General features: G+C 49.3%; 4 protein-coding genes across 29 annotated transcripts; 2 read left to right on the top strand and 2 right to left on the bottom strand.

Moving 5' to 3' along the window:
* Positions 1-121: 121 nt before the first annotated feature.
* LOC103652674 (serine/threonine-protein kinase Nek10) lies at positions 122-6464 on the bottom strand. 23 transcript variants are annotated; one of them, XM_008679607.3, is made up of 12 exons: positions 4485-6422; positions 3905-3997; positions 3365-3649; positions 2976-3231; positions 2661-2880; positions 2404-2527; positions 2125-2325; positions 1510-2013; positions 1356-1442; positions 975-1193; positions 767-880; positions 122-642 (listed from the first exon to the last, which is right to left on the bottom strand). In XM_008679607.3, exons 3-12 carry the CDS (start codon positions 3521-3523, stop codon positions 385-387), a joined length of 2142 nt encoding a protein of 713 aa, XP_008677829.1. In that variant the 5' UTR covers positions 3524-3649; positions 3905-3997; positions 4485-6422; the 3' UTR covers positions 122-384. The 23 variants fall into 23 exon arrangements, 22 of the variants coding, with proteins under 22 accessions (XP_008677829.1, XP_035823028.1, XP_035823030.1 ...); XM_035967135.1 differs by having other exon boundaries at positions 1356-1427; positions 4485-4739; XM_035967137.1 differs by having other exon boundaries at positions 1534-2013; positions 4485-4705.
* Positions 6465-8627: 2163 nt separating this feature from the next.
* LOC542432 (metallothionein 1) lies at positions 8628-9380 on the top strand. Its single transcript, NM_001111995.2, has 2 exons — positions 8628-8737; positions 8915-9380. The coding sequence occupies exons 1-2, from the start codon at positions 8685-8687 to the stop codon at positions 9090-9092; spliced, it is 231 nt and encodes a 76-aa protein (NP_001105465.2). The 5' UTR covers positions 8628-8684; the 3' UTR covers positions 9093-9380.
* A 419-nt stretch (positions 9381-9799) lies between these two features.
* Positions 9800-11905, top strand: LOC103652675 (uncharacterized). The gene is made up of 2 exons (XM_008679616.4): positions 9800-11659; positions 11752-11905. The coding sequence occupies exons 1-2, from the start codon at positions 11255-11257 to the stop codon at positions 11776-11778; spliced, it is 432 nt and encodes a 143-aa protein (XP_008677838.1). The 5' UTR covers positions 9800-11254; the 3' UTR covers positions 11779-11905.
* A 242-nt stretch (positions 11906-12147) lies between these two features.
* On the bottom strand, positions 12148-16355 carry LOC100193775 (uncharacterized). 4 transcript variants are annotated; one of them, NM_001349837.1, is made up of 8 exons: positions 16105-16197; positions 15510-15670; positions 15343-15420; positions 13847-14011; positions 13730-13770; positions 13355-13427; positions 13082-13255; positions 12148-12615 (listed from the first exon to the last, which is right to left on the bottom strand). In NM_001349837.1, the coding sequence occupies exons 2-8, from the start codon at positions 15656-15658 to the stop codon at positions 12486-12488; spliced, it is 810 nt and encodes a 269-aa protein (NP_001336766.1). In that variant the 5' UTR covers positions 15659-15670; positions 16105-16197; the 3' UTR covers positions 12148-12485. The 4 variants fall into 4 exon arrangements, with proteins under 4 accessions (NP_001336766.1, XP_035822566.1, XP_023157925.1 ...); XM_035966673.1 differs by having other exon boundaries at positions 12165-12615; positions 13355-13421; positions 16105-16355; XM_023302157.2 differs by having other exon boundaries at positions 12165-12615; positions 15981-16203.
* Between the last annotated feature and the right edge of the window lie 5852 nt (positions 16356-22207).

Genomic DNA, 22207 nt, shown 5'->3' with positions numbered 1-22207 from the left:
TCCTGTATGTCAAGAGTAACCAGCAGGCGAATAATCCCCTTCCTGTATGTCAAGAGTAGTGCCCAGAATGCCAAGAAGTGTCAGCCATTCATGCGGAACACCAGAAACATGCACCCAAATCTCATCCAAAAAAAATAGGCCGGATTAGCATCTCCAGGCCTAATCCATATGAATAGAAATTCCACTCTTGAGCTTATACTCAATATCAGCCATACGGAGCATTTCATCCTCAGAGGGGAATACAACAAGAAATGCATTATCCCCAAGAGGTAAAGCTTCCCAATTCCACTCCAACCTAGACAATTTGGCAAGCAGATACAACAATCAAGAATAGCTTACAGAAACAAAACGAAGGTATATAGGTTTCGCCCATGTTGAGTCTTCTTAAGCTGCTTTTCGGGTCTTTTTCTGATTCGCTTCCATCTCCGACGCCTCAATCAGCATGCCCATGGCTTGACTATGCATCCCTAGCTTTGAAAGTGCCACTGCTTGCATGTACAGTGAGGTTGGGCAGTCGGGATACTGACGCTGCGCTTGCATTGCATCGCGGAGGGCGGCGTCCAGGTTGCCGCACATGAGGTGGCAGCAACTGCGTCGAACGAGAACTGTTGGTGACGCCTTCTTTGGCCCCACATCCATACACTGAACCAAGACCAAAAAAAAACAGATTATTAGTTACGTGTGTTCGTTGACTTCGTTCGTTGGTTGGTTGCAGAACATGAAATCAAGTCTTTCTTTATCATCATCATATCAAATACAATACGACCTTGGTATACCAGTCTATGGCTGCTCGGAAATCTTTATCACGAAAAGTGAAGTCCCCACGTTTCCTATCATCCAACATATCCCTGCTCTGCTGTGTCCATTCCTCGAGCGACGGCTGCAATGCAACCACGTTTAATTTATTTCCTAGTAGCTAGCAGTTGTGTCTTACAGTAATGTAATGCATGCTGCGTGCGCCAGTGTATACGTACCACGTTTGGGTCTAGGTCATCATCTCTGTAATGTCTGTTCACTAGGATCTCATGGATCGCCGTCATGTTCATCCTAGAACATGCTTCGCCCAGTGGAGAAAGATCGCGCTGTGGCAGTGGTCCTTTGGGACACCTGGGCGCGGCAACTTCTTCATGCTCTACAGCTTCAGGAATCTCACAGTCATGCTTTGGAGTCTCGAGTTTCTTATGGGATGATACCTGCACGTAGTAGGTTAATTGTGAGGAATCCAACAACAACGAAAATCTGGCTTAGTTTATTCCAAGAATCATACCACATAACGCGGGATCCCAACAATCAAGCGTGCTGATTTACAGAATAATTTTTATGGAAAAAAAATAACACACGTACGTCAGGGTTACCTTTAATCTTGCTCGCCAGGATTTCAGAATAGACACTAGCTTCTTCTTAGAGAAGCGACCAGAACGCCCCAACTGTAAACGCGCACTCTGAGAGCGAGTCATGCATGATCCAATCAGGCGAAGGAATCCAGAGCGAGAAAGCACACACACGCACCTGATTGGATGTCCATACTGATACCTTCGCCGCGCTTAACTGTGGCTCCTCGTCGTACAACGACGCCAGTGGTGCAAACGTGAAGTCCTCCGTTTGTTCCTCAGGTGGCGATGGCGACATGTCGAAACCGACCATCAGGCTCACGTGATCGACCGTTCTATCTTCCTTTCCAGTGAACAACGCTTCACTCACATCCGCAGCTGTCACACCCTCATCCACTCTGGTGCTCTGCACGCTTAGCTCGTCCTCCATGCTGCATCGCTTATTATGCGTCGGTTCTTGCGATAATACGATGGCAACACTACACTCAGATCGTGGTGGAACGACGCCTCTGTCCGGCTGTATGCAGTACTGCTTCGGGTTCGTCGTCTGAACAATGAAGGCGAAACAGTCATTCGTAGCGTTGGTCAGATGGACTGAGCAGGATATCTGCTTGGTAGGTTCGACTAGGAAATGCAGATCAAGAGGCTCGATTCCTAGCATGTCCTCCAGATAAGTGACTTCCTGTGAATGTATGGAGAGGCAGCAGACAATGCACATCAATCAATCAATTAGCTAAGTAGCATTAGATAATCAAAAATAATGTATACGACAGTACCTATTCTATGAGCTTACCTCGTCCACTTGTTGATCACTGCAATTCATATCTTCCATTTTGCCTAGGGCAGCAAGTATATCACATATAGAAGGCCTTCTTGTTGGTTCTACTTCTTTGCATCTCTTAGCCAAACCTATGCATTTACTCACTTGATGGCGTTGAAATGATGGTGTACGCTGTCCTGATTTTTTCCACCTATGGCTCCACCGTCGAAGTACCTTTTCATGATGCCATTTAACAATGCTGTGAACGCAACTATTTCAGATTTAAGTGTAGTTCTGAATAGTGAGACTTACATTAGTAATGTCCGGCTCCTCCTTGCTCCCGGTCACCAGCTCCAGCATTATGACACCTAAACTATAGATGTCAGACTTAAGGGACATTTTGCCATGGTATTGGTATTCTGGAGCGCAGTATCCTCTGCATGACAATACGATGATGACGACGACGACAAGGGCAACATTATGGCATAACGAAGAATCAAATTTCAGTATAAGCAATGAACTGTCTATATCTCCCTCTCTGTATATTATTATATATATGTTTAACTTACAGGGATAAAAGCCGTTCATTGCTCATAGTACGTGATACTTCAGCCAGCCTTGATAGACCAAAGTCTGCAATCTTTGGTACCATTTGATCATGTACTAGTATGTTGGCAGGTTTAAGATCCATGTGAATGATGTTTTTTTCCATGTGAAGATGATGTAGGCCCTCACAAATTCCCTTAATTATTTTATACCGTGCGTGCCATTCAAGCCCTCTTAGTCCATCTAATAGTGGAATAAAAAATATGAACTCTTCTTTCACTCGAGTGTGCTAATGGTATACGTATGTATCATCAAATGGAGACAGGCAATAAACATACCTGTAATGTGGCTGCGGAGGCTTCCGTTGCTGATATGCTCGAAACAGAGCAGCCTTTCTCGCACCTCGACCTTAATATACTTGCCTTCTTTTCTCATCAGTTCATGCTCTGTGTTAGAACAGTAGCCAATAAACCGCACTACGTTTGGATGCTTCACCTGCATCATGCTCTGAATCTCTCGATCAAATTCCTTATCTTCAACATTTAGGTTGCTGAAGATTTTCTTCACAGCGACGCTTCCGTTTTGCAGGATGCCCTGTTCATCTTCTTTCGTGAGAATATGGCCATACATAGCATGCACGGAACCAAATTTAGTGCTTTATTTCTGTGAAGAAGAAGAACCATGGCAGCTGCTGGTGCTGCTATAAAGAAGTGTTTAATTTTATTACCTTGTAAACCTCTCCGCACCCACCATAACCGATTATTCGCTCGTGCGAGAAGTCATTTGTGATGTGTTTTAGAACTGATAAAGATAGCTTCCTCGGCTCTTTTCTCCCGTCAAGTATTTCCTCCAGGACACCTACTTCTTCCTTGTGCGTGCTACCCATTGTAGCTAGGATGGACAGTTTGCTCGGTGTGATTATAGATAGAGTAAGCTATCCGATCCTGTAGGCGACCGAGTAGCAAGATGACCAGGTAACCTTAATTAGATGAGCATCGCAGATGGGTCCTTCCTGAAGCCAAACATTACAATGGTTCACCGATTAAACCTTCTTGCAGGTTACAGAATGCAACTGATCAATATTTCACCTAAAAATCCTTAACCGTTAGAGGCTAATAAAAAAGAAAAGGGAAACGAAATCGAAATACACAGGATGTGGACACTCAAAACTGTGATATTAGTGTAGACCATGCCTGTTTCAGTGATTCTGAAAATATAAAGCATAAATTTCTGAAAATATAAAGCCAGCAGACGTTTACGTCCCTACCTCAAAACCCAGAGAAGAACCTTGGCCTGCTCGAGGAATGGATTGATCGCCATGGATGAATTGACTGACATCCGGCTATATGGGGTCACAACCCTTTGAAGACATGCAGAACAAACAGGGCCGAGGAAGGCATGGAATAAATTCCAGAGTTAATTTGGCCGGCCGAAAGGAGTGGTCAGAAACAGGCGTCATCAATAATAATAGTAATAAACTACAAAAGGAATGAACGATAATCGATTGGGCTATCACCATGCTAATAAACTAGAAAAAGAACCATCAGCATCGGTATCAGCAGTGGAGATCCACCCAAACATGGGTGGCCGTTTTTGAGAGTTTGTTTTTATATCCTAGACTTCTGAATAAAGCTTCCCTTTTCTAAAAAAATTTGTCTTCCGTTGATTCGTGAAAAAAAATTGAGTGTTAGTCGATACTAAAATACTCGAGGACTTGACTTAGTAGGATTCTCGCACTAATTGTTTTGAGGAAGTAGGAAGAAGAGAGTCGGGACGACCTAGGTTCCCTTTCTGCTGCATATCGTCCAAAGCCCAACTCTGAAATACCTTTTGGGCTTAGAACTCACCGCTGACGCTGAGGGAAGGGAGCCCATCGTCCCTCGTCTCCCACATGAGGCCGGCCGGAGGTCGAGATCGAAGAGGCGCCGGGAGCATTCTCCACTCCCTTGTTGATGTGGAGTGGATATGTGGCGGCCGGCTCCCGCCGCTGAGGGCGGGGACGCAGGCTCCGGCATCCTGGGCGGCCGACCGGCTGGGATCCTACTGCTGCGGTTTTGCGCCGGAGGTGAGGAAGGGAAATGCAGTGCATAGACGATGGCAATACATAACGGAAACCCGAATAACCGACGGTTTTACCCCCATACAAAGACGGATACGGGATGATATCTCCAGCCGCCACGGGTATGTTAATGGGCAAGAACCTACCCATTGGGTAGACGGATATGGATTGATACTACCCATACCGGTCTACTCATAGGTAAAATATAACCACATCAATATTATTATAATCATCTAATAGAGCCTATCTTAATTAAAATAAAACTCTTCTCTAGCTATTATTTGTTTAACTACCAAGTTATGTAATCATCAGTGCCGGTCCTGACATTTTAGAGGCCCGGAACAAGACTTATAATGGAGGCCCTTGATAATATTAATTATTACACATAATTATAGTGCATATATATATTATTAATAAATATTTATGTATATTTGAAAACGTTGTTCACATTAAATACAAAGTAACTAAAATATAACATAACATCTCGTAGAAAAATGGGGTATATATGTGTCCAAATGACTCAAAAGAAGGTTACCTCGAACAATGATCAAATAGATGTAATACGTTGTGAGATCAATCGATCATGTCATGTTAGTTTCGTGTTCGCTATGTAGGGAAAGACAAAAGCGTTGTCGTACCCAATGTCGTGTGTTGGCTACCGAGAGGAGACGGCACGACCGCCTGTCTGTTTGCGACTGAGAGCCTAGTCAGATGGGCCTGAGATTACGAAGTACTACTACTAGAATATAGAAATCAAGATTAATGGGTTACGTCTAATTCTCCTTGCTTGTTGTTGCCGTGTTGTTGACTTATAATTAGGTCTTTAAAAGTTTTGTAGAGCCAACAGACATATATAAACAATATACGCTATATGACTGTATATATACTGTTATTTAGTAACTAAAGTGAGGCCCCATTAATTTGGGGGCCCTGGTCGGGGGCACTGCTCGACCCCCGCCAGGACCGGCACTGGTAATCATATGATTTGATGTACGTGAAGTTAAACTTATTTTTGTATGTTTATTTAATATTTTGAGTGATTAGTGTATTGGACTTTAAGACTTTCCTAGCGGGTACGGATTAAAATTACTTGTGTGAGTACGTGTATGGGTATGATTTTATACCCACGAGTATATATGGGTAACCTGACGGATATAGTATTTTTATGGGTACGGGTATGGAATGGTACTACCCGATGAGTATGTACCGGTTGACATCCCTAGTTGTGCCTTTGCAGTTGTCCTACTCCCATATGTGTTTCCCTGAGAGGCTGAGACCATTTCCCCTCTTCTATTACTGATGGGTTTTTGTTCTCATGGTATATCTATATCTTTTTCATTGACGTATAAAACTAGACCAAGTGCACAAGTTGCATATGTTGGAAGGTTGGATATGGTTTTCTCCCATTTTTTCGCTCTAGTTTCCTTCGTCAAAGCTTGCACATGACAACAATTGTAAGAGGATGGAGACCACAACGATCCAACAATACTTCTGCGACGGGCTGTGAAGTATAGAGAAGTTAAACGCCCAAAAGCCATTGTGTTTGGAATTTTTAGTTATTCTATTTTTCATGATGTATCTTCCTCTAACATGCCTTAATTTGCAAATTTGGTATAACTACTGATTGAAAATATATGTATGTAAAAAAATACTAAGCATATTTGTGAAGCTAAACATGATGTTATTTAAGAAAATATGTTGTTAACAGAATAAGATTAATATCGAAATGGAAACATCTGTAAATTAGAATCATCTTACAAGCTAAGAGATGTTCACGCTTTGAGAAACTTCTTCAGATCATGACCGTAGAAGTAGCTCTCCAAGACTCAACGAAGGCTGCTGCAATTCCACAAATGCATGACATGCATCCTTGTAACCGTCGTCGCCGCTATAAACACGGATAACTCAATTCCCTGCTCCATCAATTTAGAAATGAGCAAGCAAGCACCCGATCGCTCACCCCATATGCACCAATCTGACTCCCAAGCTCTGTTTCGCATTAGTACCGCCAGCACTCCACCTATAGCTACCAATTGAGACCTTTCCAGCCTAAGCAGATCGATTGATCGTTAGAGTCAAAGAGTTGGTGGTACGGGTACCTTAACTACCATGGAATGATGGGGCGTGATGTAGAGCGGAAAGCGCCTCCCTACGCGGAACAACACCCTCGCCATGCCGCTCGACTACAGCCTCCTCCTCGTCGGCGCCACAACGAGGGAGCCCGTGGTCGCAGCCACCGACCAGCATGTCTCTGTGTCCTCGTCCGACCTCGACATGTCATGGCAAACAGTCGGACGCCAGCACCAGACTGACGACATGAGTCTCTGAAGAGCCCGCCACCTAGAAAGATCCGAGCCCTGCTGCTGGTAGTGGTAACCATTTTCGTTGCGCTGACGCGGAGAGCGAGAGGCCAGAAATTTATAGCGACCGACGCTGTGGCAGGCACGCTATCGGAGGTTACGACGTGGCGGGTCACTCGACGCGGAGTTCACAGGTCCTATCCTTGCATCGCTCGGCGCGGAGTTTACGGGGACTTATCCTTACGACGTGCTCTAAGGTTGCGATAACGGGCGGAGGAAGGCGTGTGGCGTGCGGAGACGGTTTATACACGTAGTGTGCGGGAGTGTGTTTCGTAGACGCGGGAAAGCACGACGACTTACGAAGGTTAGTGGAGGAGGAGGACACACTAAAATCAGGACGCAAGAAACTCTTCTATTATAGTAGTAGAGAAGAGATTATAGGAGTGTGGGTTGATTCTAAAGAAAATCGACGCAGGACAACCGTCAAAACGGGTGCTTTAATATAGTAGATATATATATATAGAGAGAGAGAGAAAGTACAAAGGATGCATTTGTGTCTGCATATGATCGGAGTATTACTAACGGCCGTCGTAAGAAGGTCCATCATGCGTGGAGCGAGCCCATTTGGTTGGTTGTCAGGCCGCAGTTAAGGCCTCCATATATGATTGTCGTCGGGCCCATAACAGCATCTCCTCCACCAGTTTATTGTAAGAATAAATTAAGTAGAGATATTTGTCGTCGGGCAGAAGAAACTTGGACAAGAAGAAGAAGCAAGCTAGGCCAATTTCTTGCCGGCAACAGGAAGATAGTGGCCTCTAGTTTATATATCGGCGTGATGATGATGCTCCTAGCTAGAAATGAGAGAAGAAAAACGGACGCGTGTTTGGTGTGTGTCAATGGCGTCCATCCTTCCATCAGATCAGAACGATGAAAAAGTCAAGCACGGCATGCATAGTATATGTATAGCTTGTTTTAGTGTGGCTTTGCTGAGACGAATGAAAGCAACGGCGGGCATATTTTTCAGTGGCTGTAGCTTTCAGGCTGAAAGAGACGTGGCATGCAATAATTCAGGGAATTCGTCAGCCAATTGAGGTAGCTAGTCAACTTGTACATTGGTGCGAGCAATTTTCCGCACTCAGGAGGGCTAGTTTGAGAGTCCAAAAACTATAGGAGATTAAAGAGGCTAAAATCCTCTCCTTATTTAATTTTAAATAAGTAGTGTATTTGTATTTTAACTCCTCCAACCCTTCCGATTTTATGGCTCTCAAACTAGCATTCAGTCTAATGCATGCATGCTTGGCTAGAGGTCGTATGGGGTTGTTAATAGCATAGCTAGCTACAAGTTAACCGGGTCTTTTATATTTAATAAGGACAGGCAAAGTATTACTTATAAATAAAGAATAAAGCTAGGACGAACTGGATTACTAAATCGAAATGGACGTAATATTCCAGGCAAGAATAATTCTTCGATCAGGAGACAAGTGGGGCATTGGACCGGTTCTTGCAAGCAAGAGCCTATGGCGTGGTGCCACGGCGCGTTGCCCATACATCATGCCTCCATCGATGATCCATCCTCACTTGCTATAAAAAGAGGTGTCCATGGTGCTCAAGCTCAGCCAAGCAAATAAGACGACTTGTTTCATTGATTCTTGAAGAGATCGAGCTTCTTTTGCACCACAAGGTCGAGGATGTCTTGCAACTGCGGATCAAGCTGCGGCTGCGGCTCAAGCTGCAAGTGCGGGTAATATATATGATAATATATAAGTGCACCGTGCATGATTAATTTCTCCAGCCTTCTTCTTGTCTAGTTAATTTCCATTTATTTATTTTTTCCATTGCAAAACAAACAAACAAACAGACAAGAACAAAGTTAATTTGGATCGAGTAGTTCAATCCATTTGCGCGCTGTCCTTTTCAGCAAGAAGTACCCTGACCTGGAGGAGACGAGCACCGCCGCGCAGGCCACCGTCGTCCTCGGCGTGGCCCCGGAGAAGAAGGCCGCGCCCGAGTTCGTCGAGGCCGCGGCGGAGTCCGGCGAGGCCGCCCACGGCTGCAGCTGCGGTGGCAACTGCAAGTGCGACCCCTGCAACTGCTGATCACATCGATCGACGACCATGGATATGATTATTATCTATCTAGCTTGTGGTGGTGGTTGAACAATAATAAGCGAGGCCGAGCTGGCTGCCATACATAGGTATTGTGTGGTGTGTGTGAGAGAGAGAGAAACAGAGTTCTTCAGTTTGCTATCTCTCTCTGCATGTTTGGCGTCAGTCTTTGTGCTCATGTACGTACGTGTGTCTACCTGCATGTTGGTTGATCCGATTGCATCTGCTGTAACCATATATTAATTGGTCCACGATGATATGATTTGATACTATATATATACTAAAACCGGACTTCTTATTATAATACTTGTAGTATATAAGTTTCTTACGCCGCAATTGATCGATTCAGAAGGAGTTCTAGCTAGCTAAAACATGCAGATTCAGAATATCAGATTTTTAGGACTACTGGAGATCCAGAACCTTCGTGTCCTTGTACCCGTGATTTTGGATCCCCTTTCTCCCCACTACAATCGTTGGCGCAATCTTGTTCTGCTCGCCTAGAATGGTACGCCCTCACCGACCATGTCCTCGCCGATGCCTACCCCGCCACGCCATCTGGATGGTGCATGAATGTCGTCGTTTTGTCCTGGATGCTAGGCACACTCTCCCCCGAGTTGATGGAGCCTCCTCGCACCTCTGGTGGCACTGCGCCGCGCCTGGCTTGCCATCGAGGAGCAATTCCTCGGCAATCGCGAAGCTCGCACACTTCGTCTCGACGCCGAGTTCCATGTCTTCATGTAGGCGATCTCTTCGTCAGCGACTATTGTCTATTGACGCAAGATGAAGGGGATGGACGAGGCCCTTGGTGATCTTGGTGAGGTCATCCATGACCGTACCCTTGTCCTAAACGTGTTGTGTGGTCTGAATGAGAGGTTTGCCCACATAAAGGTCCACTTCAAGCACTCGAATCCGTTCCCCTCCTTCACCGACGTTTGTAATGATCTCATCCTTGAGGAGATCGACTCCAGCGCGCCTCCTCCGCCTCCGACCACCGCCCTCATCGTCGGCACCAATGCTTCCTTCACCGCCCCTTCTCCTCGAAGTGTCACGGCGCCCGATGGTGGTACCAACCGACCCACGAGCAACACCCATGGCTGGGGCTCCTCTGCTACTAAGCGTCACCCCAACAATAGTGGAGGAGGCAAGGCTTAGTCGCCTTGGCCTTCGTTGTACAATCCATGGATCGAGAAAATCACGATTTGACCCGGCCCACTGGACAGCAGCGCGGCGGACGTCCGCCTGGACATCAAGGCGCACCACACCAGCTTCACAGTCCCTCGACAAAGGGCTCTTAGTTTATTGTGACAATATCAGCGCTGTCTACTTGTCCACTAACCCGGTTCAGCATCAGCGCACGAAGCATATCGAGATTGATCTACACTTCGTCCGCGAGCGTGTTGGCATTGGTGTTGTTCGTGTTCTTCATATCCCAAGGACGTCTCAGTTTGCAGACATCTTCATCATGGGGTTGCCCACTTTTGTCTTCTTCGAGTTTCGCTCCAATCTTAACGTTTGCGCCATCGACGTTTTGACTGTGGAGGCTACTTTGGGAACCTCAAATCCCCTTCGGGATTGGAGGAGATTTAGGTGGAAATGAACTAATTTCCTCTACAATCTCCTTCATTCCCGAATGGGATTTGAGTTTCCAAACTAGCCCTTAGGTGATGGATGATTGCCCCTAATTAGGTGATCCCCTTCTATGTCATGTGTTGGTTGATTGCCCTAATTAGGTTTTGATGGGTGATTCTTTCTCTGATTGCCTCTCTAATCATTGTTTCTGTAAATTAGGTGAAACACAATCTGGTAGAGGTCTATATATATATTGTAATCCTGCTGCTCAACGAAATATAACACACAAATATTCCAGGTTATCACTAACAACTAGTACAATAGCAATCAGTTAGTGCTCATGATGGAAATAATAATATCCTTAGCATCCAAACATTGAACTCATAAATTCGTGATTGCTATTCTTATGCCTGCGTCCATAAATTCTATCATATCGGCGCTGCTCTGAACATAGGATAAATAAATTGTGGCATATCTGGCTCTCAACATAGGACTGCCAGTCTTTGATATTCATATCCTATCAGCAGATTCGAGCATTAAATTGACACAAGAGTTGGCAGCTGCTATTATATATATATTAGGAGATGGTGTGCCATGTTTATACCTCGATCACTAGCTGCGGAGATCTGCACTGCGATAATAAGAGATCGATGTTTCCGTCTAAGCAAGTAGCCGCTCTCCTAGTCCTTGTAGTGGTTTCTTCTCCCAGTCCCAGCCTCCTCGTGAGTGGTAAGCCATCAGTGAGCAAAGAACAGAAGGACAAGATCCTAGAGGAATGCGACCGGTTCATCCGTCTCGGCTACCCCATCTATGTTGTGTCCCGGCATAGCCCCTGCTGCGATGCTGTTAGGGCGGTTGAGAACAGAGACATGGACTATGTTGTCCTCCTGCTCACAAACGACGAGAAGGACAAGTACAGCATCTCTAAGATCCTGGCGCTTCATGGCCTCTGTGAACTTCCTCCTGCTTCTCTTCATCACCACCAGCAGGTAAAATAATCCATCATTAACTACTAAACCTTTCGTTCTAGTATTTGTTACTATGAAATATATGGAATTTTCTAATGTTTTGTCTTCGACAGGTCATGGGCCGAAGGGCACTGATGTGATGCGCAAAAATAGAGAGAAAAAGAAGCATCTGCAATTTAGTAATAAAATCATTCTGGGTCTCGTCAACGTGTGACGTGTATCTTTATCAATTAATTAACGAGAAGTGATTAATGAGAAGACTCATAATTGAAAGGATCAACATGTCTAGTGGTGACCACAAGACGATCTCCAAACTCTGCTGCATCAATCCACAATCCATTTGCTCATCCAAAACCATACAACGACTGCACATTTTAAGACTTGCTTGGGCCCGGCCAAACCCATCAACAGAGAGATATCTATGCTTTCCATTCTCAACTCCTTGGCTGTTCTAGATACAGAGCTAGTATAGACATATTGTAATTGTATAGCAAAGGCCACGAATCTTTAAAAAAAACTCAAGACATTTTATAATTTAAAACCAGACAAAGCTTTATGATTTAAAACGGGAACAGTAATAAATGTGCACAATGATTACGGTCATCATCATCATCCTAAAACAGCAGCAACAAATGCCACTAATACCATACCAGGTTACAAGCAGAGTCTCCACCGACAAACGCACCACCCACTCATTTCATTCCGAGCAAACCAACCACCGGACTTAGCCCCACATACACAAACAATCCACGGAGGAAAATCAAAACAGAGCCTAGCAGCAGATATAACAAGAGTCTGACAAACCGCCCCAATCATGGGGCCAACAGTTCCATCGCCGCCACATTCATCAGTCGCTGATAGCAGGCGACGCCGACCTTGACCGTGACCCAGGAGGTGACATGGACGCTGGCCGGGGTGACCTATGATGACCGCGCCGAGGCTCCTCATCCTCCTCGCCTGCTGGGGACCTCTTCCTCCTGTCATCAGCATACAACAAGCTGTTACTACCATTCAACAAAGACACCCATCTGAAGCAGCTACTCCTGCTGTGTATATATAATGAATTCTATTTTACCATATAAAATAAAATACACCTGTAAAGAATGCAAAGAATGTGCCTGAATATACATTAATTGTGCAACTGTACAAGGGATGTCCAACAGCAGTATTGCTCGGGAAAAGGCACTTCACATCAAGCTTTACAAAATTACTCAAACAAATAAAAGGCACTATTCCCTGATGTCCTCCACAAAGAAGTGGCCACTTCTCATTTCTTAGTCAAACAAATGTTTAGTTTAACAACCCCAAAATGAATGTTGCATGTTACAGATGGGATGTTTCTCAACAAAAATAACCACTCAATAGGATGCACAATATCACTACTTCAAAACATAACTAGACTAACCCATAGACATGTACCAACAGTCAAGGAACAGAACTTACTCATCACGACCATTGTCTGCACCACGGCGATCATTTATATCATCAGGAGTATAGGATCTCCTCCTATCCCTGTTATTTTCTTTAGGCTGTTTTGATGACCTCGGGTGCTCTTCCTTTGCCCGGGGTGGGGAAGCAGAGTAGTCATCACGCCTTTTCGGGGCAGGGGAGTATGACCTGTAATATAGGTAACATCATTTCGAGGAACGTTACTGCACTTGTACATCATGGTTGGTCCATTACTTATTCAAAGAGACTCAAAACTCGCAGACATACTGTGATCTACCACGACCACGAGGGCGTGGTGAGCGGGAACGCGAGTATGAACGAGAACGGGACCGTCCTGCACCTAAGGAAAGATAGCAACTTGTCAGTTTTCAAACAACTTACAAAACCATCAGTTTTCAACAACACATTTTGCTACCAGAAGATGCAACCTTCAAACAGGCAATTTAGATAAAAAAAGATATGATACAATAGAATTACAAAAAATGCCAATCATGAAACTTAAATGAACAAAACATAAGTTTTTTTATCCCCTCCCCCACTCCAGATAAAACACCAACAGTTAAAAAAGATATGATGCATACTCAATCATTCATCCATGCATCTCAAATAATAGGACAAAACAAAGCAAATAACTTAGATTACCATGACGATTCGGACGACGCCCTTCATGACCAGAATAACCTCTGCAGAGGTACAACTTCAGTCATTTTAAGTGAAATACAGATAGTGCTTCCAGAAAACAAATGCTTATCGGCATACCTTGGTCCAGTTCGTCTACGCATGTCCTCAGGCCTTTTCCGTGTATCCGCAGCAAGTACAACAGTTATTTCACGCCCAGCAAACATCTGGCGATTCATGTGGTACTGTGCCTCAGAAGCGTCATAAGCATCAACGAACTCCACGAACCCAAATCCTCTTGGCTCCCTGAATGATCACAAAAGCCTTCGTAAGTAATATGGCACTGGTAAACAAATAAGATGGCACATAACAATCAAAAATAGTATGTGCCTCACGAGTTACTACCAGGCTTTCATATTATTATGGTGAATCATTTATAGTTCTCCATAGAGCATAGCTAATAACTTACAAACATGTTCATCAAATAGTAGCAAGCCTCAAAAAGTGATTAGGAGCCCTTAGATCCAAAATTTCTTGTATACATCTTCGTAAAGTGATTTGCTTCAATTTCTTCGAGTTTGAAAACTCATGAAAAGTTCTTGAGACCAACTTGTCTTCATTATATATTCCCATGGAAGACACGGTCAAACCCTCTTCTCTTCAGGAAATTAACAAATTGAATCTTGTCTTGATAAAAGAACTTCATTCTCACAATACTCTATCTCACCAAGCAAATGAACGACTAGGATTGTTCAGGGCTTGTATTTACTTCAACCAAAAATACAGTCCTGAGAATAATTTGAAGAGAGTAATTCGTACCAGAAGAAAGAATCATCATATAATGTAAATAAATCCTATACACAGGAAATTAATTAGTGAAGTTCAACAGATGGTTGTATTACTAGTCTTATTCCACATGTTTTGCCTTAAGCTATCCTATGATGTTTTATATTATGCAGAAACTGCATAAAAGGAAGAGAAAGGGAATGGTTGAGTTCTTTTTATGCTAATTTGCTAAGCTGCGACAATCAGTCCATTTTTTGACTGCACCATCATGAAGTATATGTGTGCAATCCGTGAGCCTGTGACAGTGTGTAGACATCCAGCAAAGTGTACAGCCCAAGCAAAGCTTTCAGTCGCATGCAAACATTTTTAGCAGTCTTAATTTCAACATCATGGCCAAAATATAAGATCCAAAAATGCTAGCTCCTAAAAAGCAGCAGAAAGCCCCCAAACACTTTCGTAGAACCCCAAATGGTTAGAGATGTTTATATCCAAACATGGAAGGTGCAAAAGCACTTTGTAGTGCAGTGGCTTGTGCTCGCCACAGTTCGATCCCTGGCCTTGAACCTTGTTCAGGTGGGAGTCCCTCCACCGGTGATGTTACAAAAAAAGGAATACAAATGTAACGGCCAGAAATGGTATATTGAAAAAGAAACAGGATTCCTCAGCCCTGCAATGATATCCTAAACAGGAAGGAAGAGATTTAATCCCCTCCAATCCCCCTCAATAAACCCCTAACCGAACAAGCCCTAATGGCTGGACATGTTTATATATCCAACCATGGCATGCACATGTAACGACAAGGGAAGGGATGTCAACAAAAGAAACCATTTATTAGCCTAATTAACACTTACCCAGTGTGATAATCTCTTGGCAGGTAAACATCCCGAACAGGGCCGAACCGTTCGAAAGGGACACGTAGTTCCTCAGGCCTGCAAAGTTTGATGTAAATGTGAAGAGAAATTTAACAGTCAGTGCGATGAAACAATGGGGGAGGGTGTCCAGGCCAGAGTTTGTATACCTGCATCTCAATGGAATGTTGCGGACCAGGAGGCTGACAGAGCCATGGTCACCACGGCCACCGCCATATCCTCTCCTGGGAGGTGGGCTCCTTCCCCTGCCGCCATGTCCTCTCCTCGGGGGGCTGTACGCGGGACTGTACCTCCCCATTCTTCCTGGTATCTGCACAAGGGCATTGCCGAAGCTCATTGAGTCCATTGCCGCGCGTGCTTAGTGGAGGCCGGAGGGATGCAGGCAAATCCAATACGTGCTCATGTGCGCATCGCCGTAAAATCAAATAAGTCAGAGAAAAATAGAGGCGAAGGCGCACACTTTACACCTTACAAACACGACGCGCGCCTTTGTCAGAACCAATCCCCACGCTCGTCATGCTAAACCTATAGATCTAAGCGAGCGACCGAGAACTAGTACGGATTATGGAAGCTATCGTGAAGAACGATTCTCGGACGCATCCGAATCAGGGAGCACCTACCCTAGGCCACGATGCGATTTCTTCTGTTCTTGTTCCTAAGCGTGAGTGAGTTCTCACCGCGAATCGCGGAGAGCGCGAGCATCACCGTGAGAGAGGATAGAGAGGGAAGGTGAGGCTGGATTACCGCTGGTGAGCCGGTGCCGCTGCCGGCGCCGCCGCTGCTGCCTCAGCCGGGGATGCGGAATTAGGGCAAGCGAGGAAAAGAAGATGGGGAGACTCGCGTGGAGAATATACCAAGGCCGAGGGTGAATGATTTTATGTGGGCTGCCAAGACAGATTCTAATTTTCTACATGGCAGTCTTGGGCCTTAGTAAATTAGGCCCCCATAATAATAATCATAACTATTTCCGCTTACAGGCCGCTATCGGAGTGTTTGTTTCAACCGTACAACTTTAAGGCTTTAGACTATCTCCAGCAGCAGACTCTCTATCACACTTTCTATCTCACTCTCTATTTCAAATTTTACTCTACAAATAGTGAAATCTACAGTGCAAAACAGTACTTTACACGGTTAAATATACGGCCTGCTGGAGATGGCCTTGGGTATGAAAACGTAGGTGACGAACCGGAGATGAAAATGACGGTTCGGTCATAAAAAATGTGTGCTAATAGCTTAAGGGTGGTCAAAAATGCCTATCGACCAAACCAGAGACATGAAATTTGTTGTTTGGCCATGAAATGTAAGTTGTAGCTCACAGGAGGCCAAAGAGTATCGTGCTAAAGGGGCCAAAATGTTGGTGGTGGAACAGGAACATATAAAATGGTTTGTTCAACCATGAAAATGTGTGCTATAGCTCACGAGAGACTAAAAACAACCTTACTAGTCTTAGGGGCCAAAATTAAACATGGGTGGCGGGCAGGAGACAAGAAATTGTTGTCCGACGTTGAAAACATGTGTTATAAGTCACGAGAGGCCAAAATAACCTTAGTGGCCTAAGAGACCAAAACGTAGGAGATGAACCCAGAGACGTGAAGAAGTATGTTCAGGCATGAAGTCGTGTGCTATAGGTCACTAGAGACCAAAAACAGCATCACTGGCTTAGGGGGCTGTCGGGGACCATAATTAGGGGTACCCTCAAGACGCCTAATTCTCAGCTGGTAACCCCCATCAGCATAAAGCTGCAAAGGCCTGATGGGTACGATTAAGTCAGGGATCAGTCCACACGAGTGACTCGATCACGCTTCACCCGAGCCTAGCCTCGGCCAAAGGCAGCCGACCTCGAGAGACTTCCGTCTCGCCCGAGGCCCCCCTTTTTATGGCGGACACATCACCGGCTCGCCCGAGGCCTTGGCTTCGCTCAGAAGCAACCCTGACTAAATCGCCACACCGACTGACCAAATTGCAGGGGCATTTAACGCAAAGGTGGCCTGACACCTCTATCCTGACACGCGCCCCCGGCAGAGCCGAAGTGACCGCCGTCACTCCACCACTCCACTGGCCAGTCTGACATAAGGGCAGCGCCGCCTGCGCCACTCCGACTGCAGTGCCACTCGACAGAGTGAAGTCTGACAGGCAATCAGGCCTTGCCAAAGGCGCCACGGCGAACTCCGCTCCGCCCGACCCCAGGGCTCGGACTCGGGCTAAGACCCGGAAGACGGCGAACTCCGCTCCGCCCGACCCCAGGGCTCGGACTCGGGCTAAGACCCGGAAGACGGCGAACTCCGCTCCGCCCGACCCCAGGGCTCGGACTCGGGCTAAGACCCGGAAGACGGCGAACTCCGCTCCGCCCGACCCCAGGGCTCGGACTCGGGCTAAAACCCGGAAGACGACGAAACTCCGCCTCGCCCGACCCCAGGGCTCGGACTCCGCCCTGACCTCGGCCGAACGACTTCCGCCTCGCCCGACCCCTCGGCTCGGGCTCGGCCACGGCAACAGAAGGCAGACTCAACCTCGGCTTCGGAGGAACCCCCACGTCGCCCTGCTTGGGGCACAGACCGCCACGTCAACAGGAGGCGCCATCATCATCCCACCCCGAATCGACTCGGGTCACGGAGAACAAGACCGGCGTCTCATCCGGCCAGCTCCGCCAGAGGGGCAATGATGGCGCTCCACAAGCTCTATGACGACGGCGGCCCCCAGCTCTCTTACGGAAGCAGGACAACGTCAGCAGGGACTCGACCGCTCCAACAGCTGTCCCTCCATCAGGCTCCGCCGCACCTCCGACAGCCACGACATCACGCCAGCAGGGTGCTCAGATCTCTCCGGCTGCCACATTGGCATGTACCTAGGGCGCTAGCTCTCCCTCCGCTAGACACGTAGCACTCTGCTATATCCCCATTGTACACCTGGATCCTCTCCTTACGACTATAAAAGGAAGGACCAGGGCCTTCTCAGAGAAGGTTGGCCGCGCGGGACCGAGGACGAGACAGGCGCTCTCTTGGGGCCGCTCGCTTCCCTCACCCGCGTGGACGCTTGTAACCCCCCTACTGCAAGCGCACCTGACCTGGGCGCGGGACGAACACGAAGGCCGCGGGACTTCCACCTCTCTCACGCTCGACTCCGGCCACCTCGCCTCTCCCCCCTTCGCGCTCGCCCACGCGCTCGACCCATCTGGGCTGGGGCACGCAGCACACTCACTCGTCGGCTTAGGGACCCCCCTGTCTCGAAACGTCGACAGTTGGCGCGCCAGGTAGGGGCACGCTGCGTGCTGACGAACAGCTCCCCGTCAAGCTCCAGATGGGCAGTCTTCAGCAACCTCTCCGGCCCGGGACGGTGCTTCGTTTCGGGACTCTTGAGTTCATGTCCTTCGACGGCAGCTACGACATGACACTTCTTCCACCGCCGCGCGACTACGACAATGGCGGCCGACAACCCGCCCGCCGGCGGCGGAGTCGACGACGTCTTCCCCGCGTGGTGGAAGAGCAACATTCGGGCTCGCTCCGTTCTCTCCCCCGCCAACGGAGGAGGAGGCGGAGCCGACAAGGCCAGACGGGAGGCCGCGCTTCGTCGGCCGTCGAGCGAATCGACGCCCCCGACGCCCCGACGGAAGGCACGCCAGACGTCGACCTCGCGTTCGAGACGGAGGCAAGCGCCGCCCCCCCCCCCCCCCGCGGCACGCTGACCTTGAGCAAGAAGACGACGCCGGCGCGCTCGCGGAAAGCCTGCAGGACGTCGCCCTCGAACCAGAGATGACGGCGCAACCAGTCCCCGATGTGACTACGTCGCTCCTCGTCGACCAAAAGGTAACGACTAACTCCCATCTTGCGTCATTTCGACTCGGCCTCAACCCGCCAAACGACCTCGTTTTGGCGGGCGCTCTCATTGAGGCGAGTGCAACCCCACTGAGGTTCTGTATGCGGTCGCCTTGGGACCGACTGACGGACGTCTCGACCTATGGGCCCTCTGGGTCCGAGGAAGATGACGATCCCAGCATCGGTTGGGATTTCTCCGGACTTGGCAACCCCAGTGCTGTGCGGGACTTCATGACCGCATGTGACTACTGTCTATCCGACTGTTCCGATGGAAGCCGCAGCCTTGGCGACGAGAGCTGCGGCCCAAGCCGCGAATGTTTCCACATCGAGCTAGGGGATCCCACCGAAGGCAACCATCTTGGCATGCCGGAGGATGGTGATCTCCCTAGGCCGGTGCCTCGCGCCGACATCCCACGGGAGCTAGCTGTGGTCCCCGCTCCGGCGGGGGGTTACGACCCACAACTCGAGCAAGTCCGCGAGGCGCAGGCCAGGCTCAACGAGGGAACAGGAGCGCTTGAGCCGATCCGTCGAGACGTCGGACAGGCATGGGTGGGCCAACCCCTGGCCGGAGAAATACGTCATCTGCCCCAAGGTCTCCAGCACCGCGTCACCAACGATGTCAGGATCAGGCCGCCGCCCGCATCCAGCGGGGTCGGTCAGAACCTGGCAACCGCAGCAATGCTCATCCGCGCGATGCCGGAGCCGTCAACCACCGAGGGTCGACGAATCCAGGGAGAACTCAAGAATCTCCTGGAAGGCGCTGCGGCCCGGCGGGCCGAGAGCACTGCATCCCGGAGGCAAGGATATCCCTCGGAACCTCATGCCGCGACTTCCCGATTCATGCGGGAAGCCTCGGTCTACACCGGGCGCACGCGCAACACCGCGCCTGCGGCCCCGGGCCACCTCGGCAACGAGCACCATCGACGCGACCGTCGGGCTCACCTCGATGAAAGGGTGCGCCGAGGCTACCACCCCAGGCGTGGGGGGCGCTACGACACCGGGGAGGATCGGAGTCCCTCGCCCGAACCACCCGGTCCGCGGGCCTTCAGTCGGGCCATCCGACGGGCGCCATTCCCGACCCGGTTCCGACCCCCGACTACTATCACGAAGTACTCGGGGGAAACGAGACCGGAACTGTGGCTCGCGGATTACCGCCTTGCCTGCCAACTGGGTGGAACGGACGACGACAGCCTCATCATCCGCAACCTCCCCCTGTTCCTCTCCGACACTGCTCGCGCCTGGTTGGAGCACCTGCCACCGGGGCAGATTTCCAACTGGGACGATTTGGTCCAAGCTTTCGCTGGCAATTTCCAGGGCACATACGTGCGCCCCGGGAATTCCTGGGACCTTCGAAGCTGCCGGCAACAGCCGGGGGAGTCGCTCCGGGACTACATCCGGCGATTCTCGAAGCAGCGCACCGAGCTGCCCAACATCACCGACTCGGATGTCATCGGCGCGTTCCTCGCCGGCACCACTTGCCGCGACCTGGTGAGCAAGCTGGGTCGCAAAACCCCCACCAGGGCGAGCGAGCTGATGGACATCGCCACCAAGTTCGCCTCTGGCCAGGAGGCGGTCGAGGCTATCTTCCGAAAGGACAAGCAGCCCCAGGGCCGCCCATCGGGAGAAGCTCCCGAGGCGTCAGCTCCGCGCGGCGCCAAGAAGAAAGGCAAGAAGAAGTCGCAACCGAAGCGCGACGCCGCCGACGCGGACCTTGTCGCCGCCGCCGAGTATAAGAACCCTCGGAAGCCCCCCGGAGGTGCAAACCTCTTCGACAAGATGCTCAAGGAGCCGTGCCCCTACCATCAGGGGCCCGTCAAGCACACCCTCGAGGAGTGCGTTATGCTTCGGCGTCATTTCCACAGGGCCGGGCCACCCGCCGAGGGTGGCAGGGCCCACGGCGACGACAAGAACGAAGATCACCCAGCAGGGGGGTTCCCCGAGGTCCGCGACTGCTTCATGATCTATGGAGGGCATGCGGCGAATACCTCGGCTCGGCACCGCAAGCAAGAGCGCCGGGAGGTCTGCTCGGTGAAGGTGGCGGCGCCAGTCTACCTAGACTGGTCCGACAAGCCCATCACTTTCGACCGGGCCGACCATCCCGACCATGTGCCGAGCCCGGGGAAATACCCGCTCGTCGTCGACCCCGTTGTCGGCGATGTCAGGCTCACCAAGGTCCTGATGGACGGGGGCAGCTGCCTCAACATCATCTACGCCGAGACCCTCAAGCTCCTGCGCATCGATCCGTCCTCCGTCCGAGCAGGCGCTGCGCCCTTCCACGGGATCATCCCTGGGAAGCGCGTCCAGCCCCTCGGGCGACTCGACCTCCCAGTCTGCTTCGGGACACCCTCCAACTTCCGAAGGGAGACCCTGACGTTCGAAGTGGTCGGGTTCCGAGGAACCTACCACGCCGTGCTAGGGAGGCCATGCTACGCGAAGTTCATGGCCGTCCCCAACTACACCTACCTGAAGCTCAAGATGCCGGGCCCCAACGGGGTCATCACCGTCGGCCCCACGTACAAACACGCGTTCGAATGCGACGTGGAGTGCGTGGAGTACGCCGAGGCCCTCGCCGAGTCCGAGGCCCTCATCGCCGACCTGGAGAACCTCTCCAAGGAGGTTCCAGACGTGAAGCGCCATGCCGGCAACTTCGAGCCAGCGGAGACGGTCAAGGCCGTCCCCCTCGACCCCAGTGGCGACACCACCAAGCAGATTCGGATCGGTTCCGCGCTCGACCTCAAATAGGAAGCAGTGCTCGTCGACTTTCTCCGCGCAAACGCCGACGTCTTTGCGTGGAGTCCCTCGGACATGCCCGGCATACCGAGGGATGTCGCCGAGCACTCGCTGGATATTCGGGCCGGAGCCCGACCCGTCAGGCAGCCTCTGCGCCGATTCGACGAGGAGAAGCGCAGAGCGATTGGCGAAGAGATCCACAAGCTAATGGCGGCAGGGTTCATCAAAGAGGTATTCCATCCCGAATGGCTTGCCAACCCTGTGCTTGTGAGGAAGAAAGGGGGGAAATGGCGGATGTGTGTAGA

Source organism: Zea mays, chromosome 4, assembly GCF_902167145.1.
Source record: "Zea mays cultivar B73 chromosome 4, Zm-B73-REFERENCE-NAM-5.0, whole genome shotgun sequence".
Lineage (NCBI taxonomy): Eukaryota > Viridiplantae > Streptophyta > Magnoliopsida > Poales > Poaceae > Zea > Zea mays.
The sequence above is the reverse complement of the archived record's forward strand: the minus strand, read 5'-3'. Positions and strand labels throughout refer to the sequence as shown.

What these genes read in the sequence shown, in the direction of transcription:
- LOC103652674 (XM_008679606.3), bottom strand. Translation starts at nt 3,523, where the DNA reads ATGGGTAGCACGCACAAGGAAGAAGTAGGTGTCCTGGAGGAAATACTT. An exon ending in AGGAGCCGGACATTACTAAT is followed by an intron (nt 2,326 to 2,403) that starts GTAAGTCTCACT and finishes CATCATGAAAAG; the next exon opens with GTACTTCGACGGTGGAGCCA. An exon ending in ATGACCTAGACCCAAACGTG is followed by an intron (nt 881 to 974) that starts GTACGTATACAC and finishes GTTGCATTGCAG; the next exon opens with CCGTCGCTCGAGGAATGGAC.
- LOC542432 (NM_001111995.2), top strand. Translation starts at nt 8,685, where the DNA reads ATGTCTTGCAACTGCGGATCAAGCTGCGGCTGCGGCTCAAGCTGCAAG. An exon ending in GGCTCAAGCTGCAAGTGCGG is followed by an intron (nt 8,738 to 8,914) that starts GTAATATATATG and finishes TGTCCTTTTCAG; the next exon opens with CAAGAAGTACCCTGACCTGG.
- LOC103652675 (XM_008679616.4), top strand. Translation starts at nt 11,255, where the DNA reads ATGGTGTGCCATGTTTATACCTCGATCACTAGCTGCGGAGATCTGCAC. An exon ending in CTCTTCATCACCACCAGCAG is followed by an intron (nt 11,660 to 11,751) that starts GTAAAATAATCC and finishes TGTCTTCGACAG; the next exon opens with GTCATGGGCCGAAGGGCACT.
- LOC100193775 (XM_023302157.2), bottom strand. Translation starts at nt 15,658, where the DNA reads ATGGGGAGGTACAGTCCCGCGTACAGCCCCCCGAGGAGAGGACATGGC. An exon ending in GCGTCGTCCGAATCGTCATG is followed by an intron (nt 13,428 to 13,729) that starts GTAATCTAAGTT and finishes ATCTTTCCTTAG; the next exon opens with GTGCAGGACGGTCCCGTTCT. An exon ending in GCAGACAATGGTCGTGATGA is followed by an intron (nt 12,616 to 13,081) that starts GTAAGTTCTGTT and finishes TGCTGATGACAG; the next exon opens with GAGGAAGAGGTCCCCAGCAG.